At 35.2% G+C, this 24,819-nt stretch overlaps 1 protein-coding gene across 13 annotated transcripts in view; it reads left to right on the forward strand.

Annotated features, from left to right (window-relative positions):
* The window catches only part of LOC105499370 (ARF like GTPase 15), a 437,434-nt gene that overhangs the window by 149,807 nt on the left and 262,808 nt on the right, over nt 1–24,819 (forward strand). For all 13 annotated transcript variants that reach the window (XM_011771920.3, XM_011771916.3, XM_024786935.2 and 10 more), the window contains one exon: nt 7,475–7,534. In XM_011771920.3, the coding sequence (XP_011770222.1) occupies nt 7,475–7,534 (60 nt within the window). The remainder of the gene's footprint in view (nt 1–7,474; nt 7,535–24,819) is intronic.

Below are 24,819 nucleotides of genomic sequence, written 5' to 3' on the forward strand. Positions count from 1 at the left end.
CAAGTGGCTACGATGAAGTGTTCTAAAAGCATAGAAGGAAGCAAAGTTTGTGCTGAGAGGCGCTGATAAGAGAAGGAAAAGCTCTGTTTGCTAGTGTATGGAGGAAGAAAAAGTGTGCAGAGAAATGCTGGAGCATGAAGACTTCTTAACAAAGGTAAGGTTCCATATGATTTACTGAGAGGGCTCTGTAGTGATAAAGGTAAGGCTGAGTTGGCCATGGGAGGCAGGAAGTAATGATGTAGGAGAAAAGGGGTAGATGCTTGTTCTTTGGGCCTGTGTGTTTGTTATAGTGAAAGAAGGAGGGCAAGATGTTGGAGAAACAAGTTGCCGATGGTAGAGAAGGGTTCGCGGATAGGCAGCAGAGGAGGTCCCACAGGCTGACTTTAGTTATCAGGGGATCCACAACTGTTCAGTGCTGGAGTTTGAGATGGACATTGCTGACATCTTCAAACTTACTGCCCAGGTCCAGAGTTCTTTTTATTGTTCATAGCAGGTGCGTGCGTGCGTGTGTGTGTGTGTGTGTGTGTGTGTATAAAAGTAAAGAAGAACAAAGGGGATGGAAGGAGGATACTGAAATAAACAGCAAATTCCAATAGTAATAAAGGTAACTTGGAAAAGAATTGAGGAAGTCAGAAATCCACATGTGTATGTAGACACTCAGTGTGGAAGATGGCAGAATAGCTGGACTAGGCCTCCAATGAATCATTCACAAGGAAAAGATCAAGGAACTTAACTATATAAAAATTTAAAACCATTGGAAAGCTAAAATTAAGATAAATATAAAAAAAATACTGTTGGAAATATTTGCATCAGATATTACAGACAAGTATATGGCTGACCCTCTTAGGTAATTCAACCACCCTTACAAATAACATCTAGAATCTAATAGACACACTATGCCAAGTCTATAAAGAGATAATTCATAAAAAGAATAAATGGCAAACAAATTAATGGAAAAGTTTCAACTTTACCAGAAGTTTAACTTTACTAGAGAATAAATAAGTAAACATTAGTTTTATACTTAAATTTTTAAAATCTGTTTCTTTATGAGATGAGTCAGTGCTGGTAAGACTGTAGTGGCATTGGTATGCACATGTATTACAGGTGACATTATGGTTGTTACATTATGACTGTTATGATATCCCTTTTCTTGGAAAGCATTTTTCTTGGAAAGCAGTTTTTCATATTAAATCAAAAGTTATGAAAATGAAAATGTTCACAGACGTAGTAATTATGCCACTGGCAATTTATTTTAAGTAAGTAACTTAAGGGAAACTATATGCATAAAGCACTTTCTTGCAACATTTTGTATTGTAACTAAAACTTTAAGATAGTTTAAATGCCATACAACAAGGGAGTTGTTAATTACATTATGGTAACTTGATCAAAATAATTATAGGTTAGAATAATATATTCAGTTTTCTATTTAAAAATTAAAAATTAGATTTACATTTATTTTTGAAATTAAACCATGAAAAACTATGCATTTGAATAAAAAAACTGGAGAAAAACTATAAGAGTAACAGTGTACTTTATTGATGTGATTGAATTATGGGTAAAATTTCTATTCTTTTAAATTATTTCTCTATGATGTTTTGAAAATATAAAGCCAATTGAAAATGAAATATTTATTGAAGAGTTTTGAACATTCGAAAAGAGAATCTAATTTCAGAGTTGGTTTCATAAAATGAAAACACATGAGAAGGATGTTTAATTTCAGCAAGGCGAGAATGTCTGCCTTTTCTTCAGAAAGAGAATTCAAACTTTATTAGTTTATTAACTTCAGCAATTTTTCACCTCTGACATGACATAATTTTTAAAAGATACTTAAATTGTCAAAACTCAAAGAGCCAAGAAATCCTCCAGAGAGCAGGACCTGTTGGTGAGGAGAGAAAAATTGAGTAATTTGCACCTTGGTCTGGAAAGAAAAGTGAACTCTATCCAGACTGAATTCCTTTACTGTATATATGAGGAATTTGTTGATAAGAGGGGTTGTTAAACTGTAGATGACATAAATGTTCACTATTTTTTTTTAAAGCAGAGGAATGGAATCTAAAGGCTTAGGATAATATATTGATGCTACATGGAGAATAACCTAGAGAAAACTGAACACTTTGAATTGAAAAAGGTTGAAAACATCTTCTAGGGATATATACCATATTTGAAAAATATTGAAAATGTTCATGAAAATTTGAAGAAGACATTTAAGTGACTTCAGTATTAGCTTCAAATGTGTTAAGCCAACAAGAGAAACAAGTTAGAAAGTCAGATTTTGATATCTTTTAAAGGATTGTGTTTTATAAATGCCAGTAGATTAAATTTCCTTTTATGATGTTGAAATCATAGTTAGAAGAATTTCGTTAGTCTATTGTCCAAACATCACAAAACTGCTGTGGCATAAATCATGCCCTTGGTCCAGGTCAAAGCCACCAGGTCTGTAGAATGTCTTTCCCTTCAGCAATTCTTAGAGTGACCCAGGAATTTCAGAAGCACACAAGTATCTGTGTGTGTGCACTCAGACTGCAGGGAAGGGGAGGAGGGTTCAGTCTGTAGGTCCAAGTGAAATACTTGTGTGTTCCACACAATGAATAAAAATAGACTAACCTTCCTCCCAAAACTAATTTTGTTACAATTCCAGGAATGCTTTCAGTGCATGAAAAACTTCAAATTCATCTTTCTTGTCTCACAGGTTTTGTTGGATTTAAGGATTGCAAAACAAAGACTGAAAGGCTATGCAAACAATTATTTCCCCAAAGAGTTACTAAGTCATATATTTATTAAAAATTTGTGGGGTTAAATCTTAGGGGAGGTTTCAGTCTTACTAATGTAGCTTAGATAGGCCAGGAAAAAATGACTGCGTAACTTAGGTTTCAGCCATCAAATTGTTTGAATGGAGCCTGGGGAGACTTACCCATGAAGCCTTCAGCCAAATACTACAGGCCATTGATGATTGACTCAGTGGTTACTTTTATTTCCTCCTCCTTGTTTAATATAAATAATGGAATCCTAATTTTAGAGGAAATCTCAAAGAGCCAATTTAGTCTTCATTTTGCAGATGAGGAATTCAAGGCCAAGGCAAGACAAAAATATGGCTGGTGAGTCTAAGAGCTGTGGCTCGGACTTCTAGGATAGTCCCTTGTCATGTTAGCACACTGACACCCTGAAGATAGCATCGTAGGACACTTCTTGTTTGAATAAGCAAGAGAGTAGTTACATTGTCATGGATGAGTCAGTTGAACATTTTCCCTCCCTCCTAAGTTGTTGATTTTATTATTTCTATAAAATGTACATTCTAAACTCATGCTATTATTATTATTTCATTAAGAAAGCAATGTCATATGGACCTGAAAACCCTTATTTGGGTTTCTTGTGTTGGGTTATTTATAAACAGGGAGGACAGTAAATTAGTGGGTTTATTAGGCCCATGTGTATTTGGCAAGTTGACTTCACCAGTATTTAGGCTCAAAATTGGACAAAATGGTGTGAATCTCTCAGTTTGTTGGTATATGGAGGAGACACTACAGTGTAGGGCTCGGTGATGAGACCTGGTTTTAAGTTTTGAATATAGCAGTTAGTACTTTTTTTTTTTTTGAGACAGAGTCTCACTCTGTTGCCCAGGCTAGACTGCAGTGGCCTGATCTCAGCTCACTGTAACCTCTGCTTCCCGGGTACAAGCGATTCTCCTGCCTCAGCCTCCAGAGTAGCTGAGATTATAGGCACCTGCCACCGCACCCAGCTAATTTTTGTATTTTTAGTAGAGATGGGGTTTCACCATCTTGGCCAGGCTGGTCTCGAACTCCTGACCTCGTGATCCACCCCCTCGGCCTCCCAAAGTGCTGGGATTACAGGTATGAGCCACCGCACCCGGCCAGCACTTAGTACTTTTGGCAAAGCACTTAATGCTTGTAAGCTTCACTTTCTTCTTAGGACGGTAGTACTGACACTAACTTTAGGATTGTTATAGCAGCTAAATTAGGAAATAGATATTAATACTTAGCGTATTGAGATCCTATTGTGTGCCAAGCACTGACCTACAGGATACACTAGCTTGTTTCTTCATTATGGATGCTTGCAGTCTAGCCAGAGAACAAATATAAAACAAATCAACCCATATGTAGTTACAACTGTGAAAATCACTGAGGAGGGGACTGAATACTGAAAGAACACGGACTCAGAAAAATCAGTCTAGTTCGAGGACACCAGAGAAAGCTTCCCTGACAAAGTAGCTTGCTCAAAGTCAAACAGTTAATCAATGGAAGAGGAAGAATTTGAACCCAGACTTTCTTCCTCTAGAGCGAATGCTGTCTGGTAGCTTTTATTCCTCAAAGCAACTCTTTGAGAAAGGTATTTTGATGCTTTGACCTTTGGTATCCCTCCTAAGTATTATATTAATTCTCCCCTTTGGCCTCATCCAACCTGATGTAAAGGAAAAAAAAAATAGTCTAATAATTTCCCTTCTTGATTGTCCTTCTGGTGAACTGAAAGTGTGACTTCAGATTTTTAGTTCCATTTAATCCTTTCAAATGTTTAGAATGACTAAAATAGAAAAAAACATTGTTTCTGTTCTATAAATAGTACATTTTCTTATTTTCTGGACTAGTCAGTCTATCTAGACTTGGTCTTTTGAACATTAATTACTGAAGCTAAACCATAAAAATAATACGGAGACAGCAACATGGATGACTGTGTATACCTTTGCCGTATAAATCTAACTACACGCGTTCTATTTGGTTAGAAAACATTTATGAGTATTTTGTCGGGACATTTATATGCCTATAAATAACATTGCTGGGATACTTTGCTTAGCGTGAAGTTTTGAAGGCGTTTTAGTAGTCACCTTATTATGAAGACAATCTGCCTGTTGGGTTAATAAACTTCAAAAGTTGTATTTTGCACATAGGTGCAACAATTTCTGGAAGGATATTACTTCCCTTTGAGAGCCTGCATATTGTCAGCTTTTAAGAATCAAAGCAGATTAAACATTGGTGGTGTACTCCATACCGTTTTCTTTTCAAAGTTGAGGCCTGTGCCTGTCCTACTTCTCTAGAAAATCTACACTTGAGTTGTCCTGAGCATATCCGCTAATAGACTGCTTAATATTTGCAGAGAGCTTTTCATTTTGAGGATTTCACAATCATTGCCTTTTAATCCATATAACACCCATGTGAGGTAGGTAGATCCATTCAAGTATCCAACTCTCCTGCAGGCGAATTTCTGTGCCAGCAGGAATATTATGATTGGCGCTGACTTTCCTTAATTTCCCAGAGGCCAGACACCTGGAGAGGCTTTCCTGCAGGCTCAGGTACATGCCAGTGTTCCAGCCACATGGGACTGCCTCCTCTTTCCTCCTGCTCATTTACTAAGATTCAGTGACTTCATGCACCATTAACCATAATGCTGTGCTGACCGTGTCAATCTGCGTTAAGCCCACAAAGGAAGGGGTGTGTTTTCGAAGATTATTAGAGGACCCGATGAACATTTTCCGTACTTTCTGTGCAGCAAACTTCAGCTGTTGACAACTTCATCGCTTCAACAAAAGTACTTTTCCTTCAATGGCAACTTTTACATCTCCAGCTACATACTTAGATTAATAAGTGAGCACCCAGAATCGAGTTTATAATTATATTCAGGCAGGCAGAAAATATGTATACCTAATGATTAAATCATCGATGAAAAAGCATCAATGGAAACATAATGAAAGCAATCATATATTAGGTGCTTATGGTGCACCAGGCACTGTGATAAACACAACACATATATTATCTCATCCTTATAACACCCCTATGAAGTAGATATTATCATCCCTATTTTATAGATGAGAAAGCCAAGCAGGGCTAGTAGGTTGCCCACATTCATAGATCTAATAAATAACAGAGCTAGAATTTCAACCTAGTTCTGTCTGACTCCAAAGTCAGTTCTTCAAACATTATATACTATGTACTACCTTAGGTGGAAGGTAATGTACAGATTATTAAAGTACTGGGATAACATGCAGAAAAGAAGTGCAAAAGATAGGCTGGACTAAGAAGGTGTGTATTGATTCCCTGCTTTGTAAAGCAAAACAAAGCCATTTAAAAGAATTGTTTTTATCCATATAATACTTTATATATTTTTTCATAACTTACCTCAAATGAAAGACTCATAATTTGTCTTCTTTGTTGATAAGTTATTGAAAACCTGTTTTTTAATATTAAAATTATACATATTAAATAATGCTTAAAACCTTAAGTAGAATGGTTGCTCAGAAACTATTGATAAATTAACTGCTAGAAATTCATAGGGCTTTTAATTCAAAAAAGAAATATAAGTACATGGCAAAACATTCAAATGAAACAAAAGAATGTTCCTCCTATTTAAAATTTCCAGATTCCCAGTTTTTCTGAGAGTCATTATTAGCTCTGGTTTCTTGTGGATCCTTCAGAAAGAATCATTGTATATATTTGTGTGTGTGTGTGCGGGTGAATAGGTATATGCACACTTGCATATGTCACAGCTGAATTTATTGTCTTGAATGGTAGTAAAGTTGTAAATATATGATTAATCATAGAACTATATACTCTGAATATATTTTCATAATACAAATCTTGTATTACATGTATTATAAAATGATTGTGCGTAAGTGGATAATTATTGTTGTACTTTTAAGAAAAATAGATATATGACATATTAACCATATCCTTTAAAGAAGATACTAACATAAATACTATGTAATTCTAATATGAAATGGTTATAATTTAAGTACCTTAATTTCTAGGGTTGCTGAGTTATATGTGAGAAAGAATTATAAGACATTAACTTTAAGAATTAAAGTTAGATGCAGAGGTCCTCACAGATTTAATATTTTCTTTGAAATTTCTCTATACTTTCAAATGCCTTTCTTACATCTGATAAAAGTTGCAGAGTGACATTACATATTAAAGAATAAGGCAATATTTTGAAGTAAAGGGGATAGTATTGTATATTGCCGTAGTACACAACTATGTTTTTTGTTTGTTTGTTTTTAAGATGGAGTGTCACTGTGTCTCCAGGCTGGAGTGCAGTGGCCCGATCTCAGCTCACTGCAACCTCTGCCTCCTGGTTCAAGTGATTCTTCTGACTCAGCCTCCCAAGTAGCTGGGATTACAGGCATGTGCCACCAGGACCAGCTAATTTTTGTATTTTTAGTAGAAATGGGGTTTCACCATGTTGGCCAGGATGGTCTCTATCTCTTGACCTCATGATATACCCTCCTTGGCCTCCCAAAGTGCTGGGATTACAGGCGTGAGCCACCGCACCCAGCCCCAACTATGTTTTCATAATGGTAGAAGATAATATTCAGTTATCAGTTTACCTTGGAAATTATGTGTTTCTAGTATAAATATCAGCTACAAAAAGTAAATCTTAACCAGCCTAAAAAGAGAAGATTTGAGCATCGTATTTTAATTTAAAAGTTAAGTTGCTAATTCTTTTTTATGTTTTTGTTTTCTAATTTTAGGTTTTAGTATTAAAGCAGTGCCATTCCAGAATGCCATCTTGAATGTAAAAGAACTTGGAGGTATAACATTTCAAATCATTTCTATGTCCTTAATGTTTATTAATTTGGTAATAATGTATTATATGTAATTCAAACATAATGATAACTTATTCTAGTAGGTGGTTCATTTTTATATTGATTATATATTTCCTAGAAATATTTCCTTCTCTTTGTATACATTTTAAAAATTGTTGAAGAGTTCTAAGTAACATAAACTTTGGGTTTTTTTAATGAATCAAAGAATTACACGATTATTGGCAATTTATGCAGCATACGCATTTCTTTTACTTGTTCAAAAAATTCTTGAATAAAACATATGAAGAGGATTTTAATATCATCGAAAGATCAACTATACGGGGAAATGATTTGTATTTTAGAGTAATTTGTGTTTATACTGCAGGTTTTATTGTATTAGGTCTTTTTAGATTGTATTGGTTCCGATAATCTTTGCCAATAGGTTATTTGCTGGCCAAGCACATTTATCGGATAGGCTGTGCCCCAAACCATACATCAGTCAGTCTTTCATTACAGTCTCTATCTCGCATATTTTGGTTGTGTTTTATGTTAGTCAGGGTCTTAACCCATGTAAATAGATTAACAAAGAAATCAATCAATTCAGTGAACCCACTAAATTCTCTAATGGCACGTGAAAATACTAAGTGCTCTGGAGTTCAGTATGATATCGGTGAGTTTAATGACTTAGAAGAGAGTTATCTTCCATCTCTTTAATCGCTTTGTGATATTGGCCTTACGCTCTTTTGTTTTGTTTTGTTTTGTTTATTTTCCCTTAAAGTCATTCTTACTGTAACCTATTTTTAGCTTGATGAAATTGTAACACCAACTTTATGCCATTTTAATAGTGTTTGGTACCTTCTTATTTTTATCTAATAAAGTATTGGCTGATCTTTTCAGGTGTCTGTTTTCAGTTCACTATATGTAGGACAGGTTCACTTCTGCCAGTCAGTTTCATATTCACTTTTAGCTTTTATAGCATTGATATATAAAATAACCATGATCAATACATTCCAATTTTTCTTTAAGACATTTGGTTTTGTCATTTTGACTCCAAAAATTATAAAACATGAATGTTCTTGTAATAATTTTTCTATGCAAAGTTTTTTAAAAGACTGTGTTCTATTAGGTTGAATATTTTAAATTATAATTGTACTTTTAAGAAAAATAAATGTATGGCATATTAACCATGCCATAGGCTTAAAACCTTAAATACAATGGTTGCTCAGAAACTATTGATAAATTAACTTCTAGAAGTTAGTATAATTTAATTCAAAAAAGAAATACAAATACCTGGCAGAACATTCAAATGAAACAAAATAATCTTTCTCCTATTTAAAATTTCCAGATCCCTGGTTTATAAAAAAATGCTTTTTTGCTTTGTGGCTTCTGGTGGTTTATTCCTTGGTGACAATAATATTACCTATGGATATTTAAAAATCAGAGAACACATTGCAAAAGTCCATGGAATCAAAATGTATGGTTTGAGAATTGTATGGATTTTAAATATGGATGTTACTAAGTATTTTATTTTTAGGTTGGACACAATGCTTTTATTGAACACCTTCCAGGTATAAGAAACTATTGGTTGGTTAATAAGGCATTTATTATATATGATTGAAACAAACAGTAACTGTATGTGGACAGTTTTTATAAAAGTGAACACCAAGGAATTTGTAAGCTTGGCTCTGTGCCATCAAAATTCAGTACAATGAAAGATCAAGTTAGGAGACTAGAGGTGGAAATAGGTCTGTTCTCAGGCAAGGTTTAATTTTGCTGAAAGAGCTGTGCCCTGACAGTTGCTGAAATGGAAATTACAATGGAGAGGAGACCATAGGATTTGGTGGTTATGTTTTAGTTGGTACCTATTCTGTAGTGAGGTTAAGAGATACAGGTAAAAGGCAGAGCCTCAGGGATCAGAGCAGATACAGTCATTCCAGGCTAGTGATACGTAAGTTTTTAGCATGTGTTAGTATTGAAGAGCAAATTTCTAGCTTAAGCATAGATTCTTTTACCTCCTCAACTTTAATAGCTCTGTTTCCAGTTGACAGAGTGTCTGAAAGAAGAGGGGACTTTCTGAGTAGAAGCTAATTGTGTATCCTGTGTCACATGCTTGGGGGCAAGCACTTAAGGGAATGACTTCTTGACAGCTCATTCACTAAGTCATTTCCTCAAATATTTTTTGAGACTAGGTACTAGGTTATGTCTCAACCAGGAACACAGGAAAAGCTAGGCTAACCCATGTAAAGTGTAGCTTTCCTAGGAGTTAAAGTGTATCCTAGATATGAAGGGGATCATCCCAAAATAAGGTGTATGTGTGTTTAGGGGGAATTATGACTGACTGAAATCAAGTTGTCTGAGAGGGAGCTGCTTGACTGAGAATTTCTGGGAGGATAGAATTAAATGTTTTAGGATCAATGTGTGAAGATATGAAGTTTTATTCACCAGTGGAGGGTTGCTCAGAAGACGGGTTAATCAGAGTTCAATCATATTGTCAATCAGAGAAAAATTCTGAATTCAAGGGAGGATCTCAAGAAGATAGGTGGTAAAGATAGAGATTGAGAGCCAGGACAGTGATGAATTCTTAGTGAGGAATGCCCAGGTAGTTCTCCTTATCCTGGGGTTAATTCAGGAGAACAGCATGGCCCCTGTTCTCCCTGTTAATGTCCTTCCTCTGCCCCTTTCAGATAGTTCCAAGGCTCTTCTTCACTCTCCTTCCCAATCTTAAGTTAAATTTCTCACTTCTTCAAAATAGGGAAGCGCATAAACCTGTGTTCATTATCTATTTAGAAGAATGGTATGGGGTGAAGAAACAATGAATAATGGAGTTACACTCAGTGAAAGTCACTTTGGGGAATCTTAATGACAAACTGTGTGTTTGCACTCACAAATATATGTTTATGTGTGAATATATTATATATGTGTTGAATATATATTACTTACATAAATTATTATTTCCTCTTACCAATTTTCTGTTTTGTGAAAGTGTTTTTATATCTTTTTCCTGAAAAATTCTTAAAATTCTCATTCACATCAGTTTCTTTTCATGTAGTGTTTTCTTACTGTTCACTTGATCATTTTACCACAATTAATTATGGGTCTAGCATGGTCCTAGGGGCAGAGAATGAAAGATCTAAGCACAGCCTTCATCTTCAGGGAACTCATCATTCAGTGATGGAGACATTCATGAAAAGAGAAATAGGAAATTAGTGAAAATTTTGAAAATAAAGAAATGAAAGGGAAAATTAAATTAAGTGCAGAAGTACGAGGTAAATTATGACACAGTGATAGTCTAGCCCAGTGTTTTGGTGGGCCATTTCTGTTTTATTATTTTACGAATGCCTTGTTCTGAACTACCTGTCACACCCTCCAGGCTGCAGTGATTATGCCTATCCTTTTGTGAAACTGGAGCTCTAAATCGTCTTCTTCTATTTTGCCCTTATTCCTTACTTTTCAAAACCCCTACCAGTCTCAATCTTTGCAACTTCAGGCCTAGAGAGTAGATGCTATTATTATCTCACAGATAAGATGACACTGTACATGATGATTTGACCACAGTCATTTGGAGCAGGAGGTGGGAATCAATCTGAGCTCTTGTGCCTAACCAGTGCACGCTATAACTACAGCACTTCACCCAGGGCCTGGCACAAGAGAAGTGCTCCCACCTGTTATTTGCTGCTGTTTGTATCATTATTATTTGCAAGATTTAAAGTCTTCACATGCTGGTTTTTTGTTTGTTTGTTTGTTTGTTTGTTTTGTTAACAGTGTGTTGATAAAACACCATTTTTTATTTTTTGAGGTGGAGTCTCGCTCTGTCGCCCAGGCTGGAGTGCAGTGGTGCAATCTCGGCTCACTGCAACCTCTGCCTCCCGGGTTCAGGTAATTCTCCTACCTCAGCCTCCCGAGTAGCTGGGAATACAGGCATGAGCCACCACACCTGGCTAATTTTTGCATTTTTAGTAGAGACAGGGTTTCACCATGTTGGCCAGGCTGGTCTTGAACTCCTGACCTCAAATGATGTGCCCTCTTTGGCCTCCCAAAGTGCTGGGATTACAGACCTAAGCCACTGTGCCTGGCCCTAAAATACCGTATTGAGAAAACATGAATACCTTTCTCTCTGCTCAAAAACATTTATAGGACTTAATCTCTAATTATTGCTGTTGCTTTTATCATTCATTTTCTCTCTCACACTCTCTTATTTAGAGATCTTTCAAGTCAAACTCTTGCTCAGTTATGGTTCTTACTTCCGGTTCTGTAATCCTGCTCCCCTCCTTTGATTTCTTCAAGACTACCTTCTGAATCAAAGTCTTACCTGTGCTTTCCAAACTATCTAAAACTTTCCACAAACATTTCACTGTTATATTCGTTTATTCTTTGTAATTCATTCATTCAGCAAATATTTACTGAGCATGTATTACATGCCAGGCTCAGTTCTAAAAAGTTGTGGTGGTTATAGTGTCAAAACAAGCACTGTTCCTGCATAAACCAGGTAAAAGGTGCCAGGGGAAGCTCTTGGATACTTGACTTCTCCTTAAAGTCAGCTATTACTTCTTAGAAGCCTAGAACAGATATCCATTTAGTCCCTTTCACACCTGAAGGGGTTTTCTAATACCATCCAAGCTATTAGCAAGGCTGGGTATTAGTTCTGATTCCTACGTAGGACTTTTTATAGTATTACTTCGTGAACTTTTTGTTTTCCTATATAGTCTTTTATCCAGGAGGTTTTTGGTGAAGCTAATCTCAATCCCTTCTCTTTTAGTTTTAATTAGTTACTCTACTTGTCTTGCTCTAGATTATTTTATTTTTCTGGATATTGTACAAGATACCTAACAAGAATGCTGAATGGACAGATGGATTAATCTTTAAAGAATTTGCCTTCTTTCTAATGACTTGTTTCAAAGCACAGGCATTCTGTGTGATTCTAGGCAAGTCTACCACCTTCTTGTATCTCTATTCCCTTATCTGTAAAGTGAGATAATAATAGTTCCTATGTCATATAATCCTTGTGAGGGCTAAATTAGTAAATGCAGGTCAAGCACTGAGAGTTTGCCTGGTCTATAGCTAACATTATGGAAGATTTACTTTTGTAATGATCATACTCTGACTTTGTCACCTCTCAATTCTGTGCAATAAAGGACACCTTTCAATAAAGCCTTTTTTTCCAAGGTCAGAGATAACGCAAATCATGTATTGATTTTTTTTTTTTCCTCTTTGTGGTCATACCTCTCTTCCACTTAAACAAGGTGTTACACCTGTTTAAACTGAGAAGCAACTGGAAAAGGCCCTTATTGGAGTCTCTGTTTAGCTACCTAGCATAGTTTTGGCACTCTACATGGGTTAATATCAACTGATCTTGTCCTGCTCTGCCTCATCACCTTTTCTTCTGTTTTCACATTTCACCTGGAAAATCTCTTCTATCGTTTCCTCTTAATTGCTTTCATTTTGTATTTGGCTTATGTACTTTAAGCACATTATGAAAGTAAGTGAAGCATCTGGCATTTAGCTAAGTCGAAAGCAGTTGTCCACACTGCAGTGATGTCACAGCTCTGATAATGTTGCATTTTAGAAATGTCCAGTACTTAAATTTACAAACAGATTTCTGTGCAGTCATGAATGTTTTTCTCTTGATTTTGAAATTGTATGTGTGAATTGATAGAATCCAGAGATGGAAATTTTTAGTTCTTAACATGTTTGGTTTGTTATTATTTATTGATAAGGACCCAGACATCATAATACTCCCTAACTGAATTCTGGAACCAGGATTGGGTTTGTCAAATGACTTGTTTTCTTCCCCTAATATTCTAATGTGTTATGTCTGAATTGTCTCCCCATGCCCCATCCCAGCCACCATCCTTACCCAGTGTTCTGTTTGGAAGTGATGTCTTCACAATTGACATCGAGAAAGGCAAAGACAAGCTGAAAAGCAGCTAGCTGTCCTTTATGATTTAGTATTCATTGCTGCCTGTTGTCAATCAAAAGGGGAAAGTTCATGAAGATTTTTGTTTGCATTTCATTTTAATTTTTTCTTCCTATAAAGAAAAGACAACTTTTTTAGGGTAATATAGAAAGTGCAAGCTGTGTTCATTTACTCATTTGCTTCGGCCCGTGCAATAGTGATTGAATGATTTTTGTGGATTGTCAGCTAAACCTTTTTTTTTTTTTTAAGGTTTCTTCTGTCAGCAGCCAAGCTGTTATATGAAACAGATGTTGACTCTGTCCTATTTCTTTGTTTGCCTGGAGGAATACGCCTCCTCATAGTGAAAGGTGCTGTTTGTTTGTATCCTGCTAGTTATCTCGGGTGCTGTTCATCTGCCCAGGTTATTTGCATTTCTTAATTTCTCCAGAAACTATACAGGACAGGCAACCCAGGGGGCACTGCTGCCTGTTTCTTTTAGTTTCTGTCTTTTGTACACAGGCCATTTGATGTCTTTCACCAAAATAAAACTTTCTTTCTTCAGAGTCTCATTTTATTAAATCTTACTTTAGAGGGAAGAAGGCTTCTTTAATTTTTATCTTATACATTTTCACAGTCCCATGTGTATTATGCATCATCCCCCTCCAGATCCCCACTACCGTCTCTCATTTTTTAAAACTCCAGCTAAATACTTATGAATGTAATGTAATCATTGGCTCAGAGAGTCATGCCACACTGCAAAGCCAGAGGAGATGTAAAGACGATATAAACCAAGAAATTGGTTGGGTATTAGAAAAATAAACAATGTAGGCAGACAGACTTGCAGACGTTATTGTGGCCACATTGCTTTGAGGGACAGGTGGAGTTGCAAAAATTTCTTGCTGGTATAGGAGAAAGCAACTTACCATTCGAAAAGTGTTTTAGACATTTCCAGACATGGGTGTCCATGGGAGGGATGGTGAGAAACCATGTCCCTGGCAAAGGAAAATGACAGCACAGAAGAAGGACTCAAGGAAAACCATGTCCATAGAATGCCTTTGACCTTACTATAGGTAAATCACAGGAGCTACACACAAGTAAATATATATATATTCTGTATTTGTTATATAATTCTAAGGAAGAAATGTGGTTCAGCAAGTAGAGGATACCCTCAAGATCCTCTGCCACTCTCTGCAATTGAATTTCTTGTTGTTATTTTCTTATATGTAAAATGTAAGTTGTAATACAGCACCTCTATTTATTTCCCAAGGGATTGAGCTGAAAGAGAAAATTTTAAATTATCTAAAGCTCCTTGGAGAGATGCTTTAAGAATAGATGGTGGTATTTCCACTAATTCTTTTTGTATTCATGGATCTAGTGTGATATGTAATATTGAATGACTGCAACTTCTTGATATAGTATTGTTTCCTTATCAAGGAAAAGAACCAGGCAGGCCTTTTGGGAATGGGAACAGCCAGTTAACTCCTGGCTCCCTGAGCTGTGTACTTTCTCACTTAGGCTTAGGCTATACTAGGGGAAATGATATTGGTATAAAGCCAAGTCACTTGGATGTGAGTTAAAAGGCCACAGCTATCTGAATTGGTTGAATAGGATCCCAGAGTGGTGGTGTTTAAGCGTTTTTTACACTTGCTAAGGGAAAACTGAGCCAAACAGTCAGCAGAGCCAAATAAATGAATCTAGGGGCCCAGAAGTCTGTTACTGGCTGAGGTAGACCTGACCTTAATTTTTGTTTTCTTCTGGAGAAGTGCCCTAGGAAATTTTTTAAAATTTATCTTCCTAGCCATAGTCTAGTATAGCACTTAAGGATCCACTTTTTCTAAGACTGTATATACATGTAGAATGTTCTAGAAATGATTTTTCCGGCCTTTTGACCCCCCCCCCGGCAATGGGGATCTCATGTGCCTCTGAAGGTTGCTGCTGCACCACTGTTTCCTCTTCAGGGGCCATCAGGCCATTTCGTATCTTCCAACTCTACTAAACTGCCTCACAGAACATTTGTGTTGGGTTCTTAGTTTAGCTTCCTATCCCTCACAAGGGAATAAGTATTTCTGTTTCTCCCAGGGATTGCCATAATAGCAACTAATTTTCATTGTGTATTTAGTTTCAGTGTGGTATTGCAGCAACAGCACTGGAAGTCAAGAGACCAGTATTTTCCTCTTTAACAAAACAAGCCATGGGATATTGGGCAGGGCGCACTTAACTTTTCCAAGGCTACTTTTTTTTTTTTTCCAGCAGCCGAAGATGCTGATAACACTTCTCTTATCTAAGTATAGCATAACTACTTTATTTTTATCTTGAAAGTCATAGTATCTATCTCGCTTTGGCCCCTACAAATCGTAGATCCCACCTCTAACCTCTGTACAGGATTATGTAGCATTGTTCACTCTATTTTTCTTTTATTCTGCCTTCTTCAATTATTATTATTGTTATTTTTTGTACAGTAAACATTTGGATAAGTCTCAAAGCTTTTTGTGTGTATGGTGTGAGGCAGGGTATATACATAAAATAAAAAATAACTAATACTAACTTGACAAAGTTCCTGTGATTCTGGTGTTTTCCTTGAGAAGCATTACAGTTTGGTGTGGTAAGTCCTGTAACAAGACTGAGTATAAGATGCAGTTAGGATTATATAGGAAGGAGAAAGGAGACTTCACAGAGGAAAAGAGTCTAGGAAAAGGGACAGATGAGACAAAAGTCATGGAGATACAGTAAGTTTAGTTTACAGATGAAACAAGACTGGAGAATTATGAATCATTGAAAAACAAACCATAATCTTAAGGATTCACTGTACTGTAGTATAAAATATCTCAGCAGTTTCAAGCTGGAGGGAAATTTGCCAAATTATGACCCAAGAGGCAAGAGTAATGCTAGACCCTTCACACGCAAAAGATTGTTTTGTTATTGTTACTTAATTCATTTCAGTGGATATTTAATGAACACCAACTCCATGCCAGGCCCTGAGGATGCAATCCCTGCCATGCCCAGGTGTGGGTGAACACACACACACACACACACAGAACACACACACACACACCATCCTCTGAGCCTGTTTCTTTGTATACTTTGGTGGTATAGTGATATTGGCCATAATGATTATGGAAGTTCTCAGAAAAACATAAACTTCACTAGATTCCTATAAATGCAATGGCAACTCGACAACTGTTGTAGAGGTAATATGCTTATAGCTATTTATCACTTAACAAACTAGGTTGATTCTCTGACACGTTCAAAGCTGATTAAAATAGATCTGAGTAGCATTCTTTTGAGGAATCAAAAATTTGTTGCATTTAATTTCTTGCGGTCCAAAGTATCGTTGAAAGATTCTACTGAAGATGCTTGATTATTCTAATCTTGAAATTCCCTGGTATTTATGGCATCACTGTGAGCAGCAATAATGAGAAGAATTTATGTAAGGTTAATTATCACTGTTAGTACAAGTATGTGAAGCCCTTAAATTTAAGCAGCACACATGATTGAAAATCGGAAGTTGATTTTTTAAATGTCTTTTTTTATATGTCTTTATATTTTTCCTCCATAGCCAAAATTGTATTTTATGACAAAAATGGTAAGAAAACAAACAAATAACAAATTAAGTCAATAACAAAAATAGATTTAAAACCTCAACAAAGAAAGAAAAGCAAGACAAAGCTTAAGGTACAGACAATGGAAACATGAAATAAAAGAGGAATTCGTCAGGATTATTAATCAAAGGGCTCATCAGAGTTATTAATTGGAGCTCCACATTTGGAGCTGTGCCTTTATTTTTCTTTTCTCCTTGTGTTAACTAGTGGATAGCAGCTGTGTTTACCCACAAACTAAATCCTTGAGTGTGGGTGCTAGACCCAGAGAGGTAGGGCAGTGCCTCAGTAATGTGCTGAATGCCAGGTGGGTTAGAACGCCCACCCACACAGGAGACAAGCCACTTGTCTGTCCCTATTAATCACTGGAAACAGACAATGGTAAACAAAAGAGCTGGCACACAGAGATTCTCAAACAAAAGATGAGCATATAATTATGACACACCACAATGTGAAGAAAATCAGTACCATGAAAGAAAGATGTCAAATGAAAAATGAGAAGAAAAAATATTCCAGGACCTAGAGGTAACAGAGTGATCAGAAGAAGACATTCAGAGAGATGTATTCATGAAAAACACTCAAGCACAGATATTAAGAATTTAAAGTTTGACTTTAAAATGAAAATGTTCATTAATACAACTCACATATAAATTAGGGAAATGAAAGATTGAACTAGGGAATTTTTTTCAGAATGATATACAAAAAGAATACTTCAGAAATGTGGGAAAAAATTCAAGAGACATAGAGAATAGTTACAGAAGTTCTAGCATCCCTGTAATTCTCTTAGAGAAAAGAGAAACTGGAAAGGACAAAATTATCAAAGAAATAGTAGGGGAAAAAGCATCAAATATGAAAAAACAATATTCAGATGTAATGAGCCCTGTCAATTCCAAATATAATTAATAAGAAAAGAACCATTCTTAGAAATATTATAAACAAAAAGAAACTATTAATTACGATTTCTCTCTCTTTCTCTCTCTCTCTCTCTCTCTCTCTCTCTCTCTCACACACACACACACACACACACACACACAAACACGCACGCATGCACACATAAAATAGCTTTATTTCTGATTTTAACATGGAAGATGGCAGGGTCAGGTAAAGAGAAAGAAGCATAAAAGTATACTATGTTCCTTTCTTATTTAGGTTATAGATTATAATTTAAAAAAGAAAAAAATTGAAGTTTATGTGTCTTGAAGACAATTAAGAATAAACATGATAATAAGAATAGGATGATATATTCATAAATGAATTTTTAAGAAGTTTTGAAAATTTACATATTCAGCTCATATAAGAAATTTTCTTAGGGAATGGAGTAAGAGTTCACTGGGATCAAATACAAATTTTGCTTTATCTATATTGCATGAATTTTTTTCCATAACTTTTTTTTAAAAGCATAAAGATTTTTTAAGAAAGGAAATATACTATAAGGAGAAAAAGCAAAAAATATTTGATACATTTAGCAAAGTTCAAGAAAGACAGAAATAAAACAATCAAAAAAGTTGTGATAAATAGGAAACACCTATATCTGTATCAATAACCACAATAAATGTAAGTAGATTAAATTTCCCTTTTCAAATATGGATAGCATAAAATATTACATGTTCAACTATATATGGTGACAAAAGGCACTTATACAAAAAAAAAGATACGTTAAGGTAAAAATACAGAGATAGAAATGATACCCTTAAAAAAGGCCATAAAAAAGAAAGTACTTAAAGTAATATGAGATGAAATAGAATTCAAGGAAAGATCATTAAATAGATTAAAGAAAAAGATTTCATATTGATATACTAAGATGACTAAGTAATCATGAACCTTTAAATATTTAACTACATAATCCTGAACCATGTAAAACTAAAACTAAGAGAAATGTAAAAAAAAGTCAACAGATCCATAATTAGTAGGGAAATTTAGCCCTCCTTATTTGAGCAGACAACAGATCAAATAAATAAAAATATATAAAGGATTTAAATAGCCAATTAACAGACTTGATCTAATTGATAATTGTATATTTTTATACTCAAATGGAAAATATATGTTCTTTTGAATTATCCATAAAATGTTTACACATGTGACCATATTTTGTGTGTTTTCTGGTTAATATCCAGTAAAATTAGAAATTAATAGCAAATAGACAAAAATAATGGCACAGCCAACAAAATTTAAAAGTACTCCAGTCTTGTGTCATGAATCAAAATGGATCCAAGGTCTAAATTTAAAAACCTAAAACGATAAAACTTCTAGTAGAAAACATGTAAGAAAATCTTTGTGACTTTGGGCTAAGCAAAGATTTCCTAGACAGCAAAGCATGATCCATAAAACGAAAATTGGTAAATTGGATTTTTTTTTTCACTTCCAGTAGACTCATTTATTGTCAGATGCTTGCTTCCTTTGTTTAGTTTTAATCCCCACACTATTAACATCGGAGCATGGAACATGTTGGCCTCCTAACAACTCCTGGAACCACAGTCATTTAGGATAGAAAGTAAACAGCATATTGTCCTTATGGGGGGTGATGGGAGGTCAGTGGAGAGGGAGGCCACAGGCATGAATGGACCAGCAAGGTGAGTCCAGGAGAGCATGGGCTTTCACTGATCAGCCCTCGTGGCTCAGTTTGGTCCCCTCTTCTGAGATGTTCTTTCTGACTGATCTTTACTTTGTCTCCATCATCTAGGTTAGCTCCAGGTACCAATGAGATAGGAATTACTCAGTTCCCCAGGCTGTGAGCATCTTTTATTTTTGCCATTAGACTAGCTCCCCCATGTTGCTCCTTAAATTCCTATCTCCTATAATCCAAATTCCCCCATGCCACTCTTTAAATTTCCATCTCCTATAATCCAAATTCTGGCCAAAGCTAATGTCTAATTTAGAAAAAAATGCAGCCGACGGAAGATAGGATCTGGAATCTGGCCAAGCTGTCTTCACACCCTAACTCCTCCACTTACTGTAGCTGTAGAGCTGGTGAAAGTGTAAAATGGCACAACTGCTTTTGAAAACAGTTTAATAGTCTCTGAAAAAGGTAAATGTACACAAATTTGATAATCCAGCCATTCCACTCTTAGGAGAAGTGAAAACTTACATCGACACAAAATCTTATACACAGATGTTCATAGCAACTGTATTTGTAGTAACACAATACTGGAAACAACCCAAATGTCATCAGTTGGTGAATGGATAAACAAATTGTAGTACATCCATATAATAGAATACTATTTAGTAATCAAAATGAATGAACTATTGATACATGCAACAACATGGATGAATCTCAAAATAATTATGTGCAGTGAAAGAAGCCAGACAAAATAGAATAGTGTTCTCCTACTGGGATAAATTTGTATTCTATTTATATAAAATTTTAGAAAATGCAAACTCATGTTTAGTGACAGAAAGACCAGTGATTGCCTGGGAGTGGGAGAAGGAAAATATGGCAATAAGTGAAAGAGAGAGATTAAAAGGGTCATGAGAAAACTTTGAGGTGCTGAATATACTTATTATCTTGATTGTGGTGATGGTTTCATCATGTATACATATGTCAAAACTTGTCCAATTGTACATGTTAAATATCTGCAGTTTATTGTGTGTCAGTTATACCAACTAAAACTATTAAAAATATTTCTATAACTTGCAAAATTAAAAGATACTCTTAATTATCTTCAGTTAAAAATCATTGAAATTGTGTTTTGTGGAGACTTTGGGCCCTTTTCTTGGATTGCTTTCCAATGAAAAGTTATTTTAGACCGATTAAGGTAAAAAAAGCTTGGAAAAAAAAATGAAAGTGACTGGGAAAGCACTCGGAAAGAAAAGGTGTCAGTTTCTAGATAATCATATATAGCTGAATTGTTAAGATTGAATATGTAAGCACTTCAAACTCTAAGATAAAGAAATTATCAAATCAATCAACTTAATGTGTAGACTTTTAAAGTCTCAGTGCTAATAAGAGAAGACAGATTGATCTGTTTGTGTATAGCAGCACTCAGTTAATCATAAAAAAAAAGACAGATTCATTATATAAAGAGTGAGAGATTTCTCAGTATAACCCAGTTGTGGTTCATGCCATAGTGATACTCAAAACCATAGTGATATAACATTTTCTTCCCAACCATTTTGGTTATATTTATAATAACAATTATTCACGTTGGTGATTCTGCATTTGGCAAAGTGCAGATCTTATAGAAAGTAGCAGGTTGGGGAAAAATCGGTAATGACATTAAGGTGAAGAAATATATTAGAAAGCATCTGCTTCCAATATACATTAGGACTCAGTTAATTAAAAAAATACATATGACAGATTCATTATATAAAAAGTAATAGATTTCTCAGTATAACACAGTTGTGGTTCATGCCATGGTGATACTCAAAACCATAGTGATATAACATTTTCTTCCCAACCATTTTGGTTATATTTATAATAATTATTCACATTGGTGATTCTGCATTTGGCAAAGTGCAGATCTTATAGAAAGTAGCAGGTTGGGAAAAAAAACGGTAATGATATTGAGGTGAAAAAATATATTAGAAAGCATCTGCTTCCGAAATACATTAGCATAATTCCTAACTAGACAGTTTGTTGTTTGTGTATGTGTAGTGAAATACCATTTTTTGTTGTTCAAGAATCTTTGCAATTTCAAATCATATTCTTCGGCTGATCTTCTACAAGTCTTACCATATCCAGACCATATCTTTGGTTAAAGTTTTCCATCCAGACCTTATATTGGCATAAAAAGTAATTCTATTTTTCATTTGCGTTATGCCTCATTTCATTTTTCCAAGTCTTGGCAAAATGCCTGGTTGAGATTGTTCTATTTATAATATGCCAAGCGGGTAAAACATAAATATGTTTTCCCGCTCTGTACTTTGCCATCAGTGATCTCCATGGAGTGGGAGCCAGCACTATCATGTTCTTTTTCTTTAAGATAATGGTAGATTTTAAATGTGGGCTCTGTAAGTATATCTATATCTATTTATCTGTCTATCTATCTGTCTATCTATCTACACACACACACACACACACGCACACACATATTTAAACCCTTTATTTCAAAATCATAGTTGGTGGTACAACCAGAACTGGTAGTGAGATTATCATATTATTATAAACAAGTCATACTTTAGGAAGAAGGGACAGAGCACTTGCTGCCTTGTTTTGGTTTTCTTTTTTTTTTTTTTCTTTCAAAATCTTCTAAATTTATTTAGATATCAATTAATCACCCTTTTACTGATTAGACTGAATCCCAGTAAGTAAAGAGAGGCCTACTATAATCTAGGAAGTTAAAAACGCAGAGGAAACTTCTTGGACACTTAGTTGTCAGACTACTGTGGACTTTAAGAATGGAGAGTAGTCAGAACACTGATAGATTTTAAATGTGGGCTTTCTTTGCTGCTACTCTTGTATATGTAGTTGTCTATTTTGCAAACATTTATCAAGTTGTAGGGCTAAATTATCTCTACTGGAGCAGATGAAAACTTGTTTAAATGGTGATTGGTTAAGATCCAAAATGATTATGCTTTCAATTTAGAAAAGTAGAAAAGATGCTTAAAGTCCTTAGGTATATCTCTGAACATTCTTAAAATACTTTTAAAAGTCTTTTTTTTTTTTTTTTTTTTTTTTTTTTTTTTTTTTTGAGACAGGGTCTCACTCAGTTGCCCAGGCTAGAGTGCAGTGGCATGATCTCAGCTCACTGCAACCTCCACCTCCTGGGCTCAGCCTTCCAAGTAGCTGAGACTACAAGTGGATGTCACCATGCTCAGCTAATTTTTAATTTTTATTATTTCAGTAGCTTTTGAGGTACAAGCGGTTTTTGGTTACATGGATGAATTGTTTACTGGTGAAGTCTGAGATTTTAGTGCACCCATTACCTAAGTAGTGTATATTATAACCAATATGTAGTTTTTTATCCCTCACCCACTTCCCAGGCTCCCATTTTTAGGTCTCCAAAGTTCATTGTACCACTCTGTCTCCCTTTGCGTACCCATAGCTTAGTTCCCACTTATAACTGAGAACATATAGTATTTGGTTTGTCATTTCTGAGTTACTTCACTTAGAATCATGACCTCCAGCTTCGTGCAAGTTGCTGCAAAAGTCATTATTCTGTTCTTTTTTAATGGCTGAGTAGTATTCCATATGTATATGTACCACATTTTCTTTATCTACTCATTGATTGATGGGCACTTATGTTGGTTCCATATCTTTGCAGTTGTGAATTGTGATAAATGTGTGTGTGTACAGGTGTCTTCTTGCTATAATGACTTCTTTTCTTTTGGGTAGTTACCTAGTAGTGGGACTGCTGGATCGAATGGTAGATATACCTTTAGCTCTTTGCGAAATCTCCATACTGTTTTCCATAGAGGTTGAACTAATTTACATTCCCACCAGCAGTGTATAAGCATTCCTTTTTGACTTCATCTACACCAACATCTATTTTTCTTGACTTTTTAATAATGGCCATTCTTGCTGGGGTAAGGCAATATCTTATGACTTTAATTTGCATTTTCCTAATGATTACTGATATTGGGCATTTTTTCACATGTTTGTTGACCGTTTGTATATCTTCTTTTGAAAAATATCTATTCATGTCATTTGCCCATTTTTTGATGCGATTGTTCTTTTTCTTGCTGATTTGAGTTCCTTGTGGATTCTGGATATTAGTCCTTTGTTGGATGCATAGTTTGCAGATATTTTCTCCCATTCTGTGGCCTGTTTACTCTGATGATTATTTCTTCGGCTGTGCAGAAGCTTTTTAGTTTAATTAGGTCCCATTTATTTATTTTTGTTTTTGCTGCATTTGCTTTTGGGGTCTTAGTCATAAATTCTTTGCCTAGACCAATGTCCAGAAGTGTTTTTCCTAGGTTTTCTTCTAGAATTCTTACAGATTCTGGTCTTAGATTTAAGTCTGGATCCATCTTGGGTTGATTTTTATATAAATGGAGAGGTAGGGATCCAGTTTTGTTCTTCTACATCTGGTTATCCTGTTTTCCAGCACCATTTATTGAATAAGATTTCCTTTTCTCAATTTATATTTTTGTATGCTTTGTCAAAGATCAGTTGGTTGTATTTAGCTTTATTTCTGCGTTCTCTATCCTGTTCCATTGATAATTTCTATTTTTATTTTTTTAGAGATGGGGTCTCACTATGTTGCCCAAGCTGGCCTCGAACTCCTGGCCTCAAGTGATTCTCCTATCTTGGCCTCCTGTTGGGATTACAGGCATGAGCCACAGTACCTGGATCGAGATCCTCCTATTTTAAAATGTGTGGTGGTACTCTTCTGGAAGAAAATCCTTAATATAATAATAGAGATTTATACATTAGTTAAGTCTTATTAAGTAATTTATAGCATTACAAAAGAATTAGTGGTTTTATAAAAGGTTTCACTCCAAATTTTCTGTAAACATTGAAGTCTCAATACATATTAAGTTAATTGATTTAGCTACATATTTTCCAGACCATTTCTAAGGCATACTTTGATTCTAAGATTCTCTTTTGTAAGTGATTAGTCACTACAATGTTCTGCTCATATTATTTCCTCATCCTACTTTCCTTTAAAAAAACAAAAACAAAAAACTTTCTCTCTTAAAATCCATGTTATGGGATTCAAAGCTTCTGAAACCCACCATGCACAACTATAATATACAATTTAAAGTTCACGTTAAATTTCATTGGGAATATTCTTTATAGGCTGTGATGAAATTAAAATCTTACATACTCCTCCATTTATCATCTGGAACAATATCTCTGTGAACAAGGAACAAAAGAACAAAGAAATGACGGTTACAAGATAATGAAATCTAGTAGGTAAGAG

Source organism: Macaca nemestrina, chromosome 6 (assembly GCF_043159975.1).
Source record: "Macaca nemestrina isolate mMacNem1 chromosome 6, mMacNem.hap1, whole genome shotgun sequence".
NCBI lineage: Eukaryota > Metazoa > Chordata > Mammalia > Primates > Cercopithecidae > Macaca > Macaca nemestrina.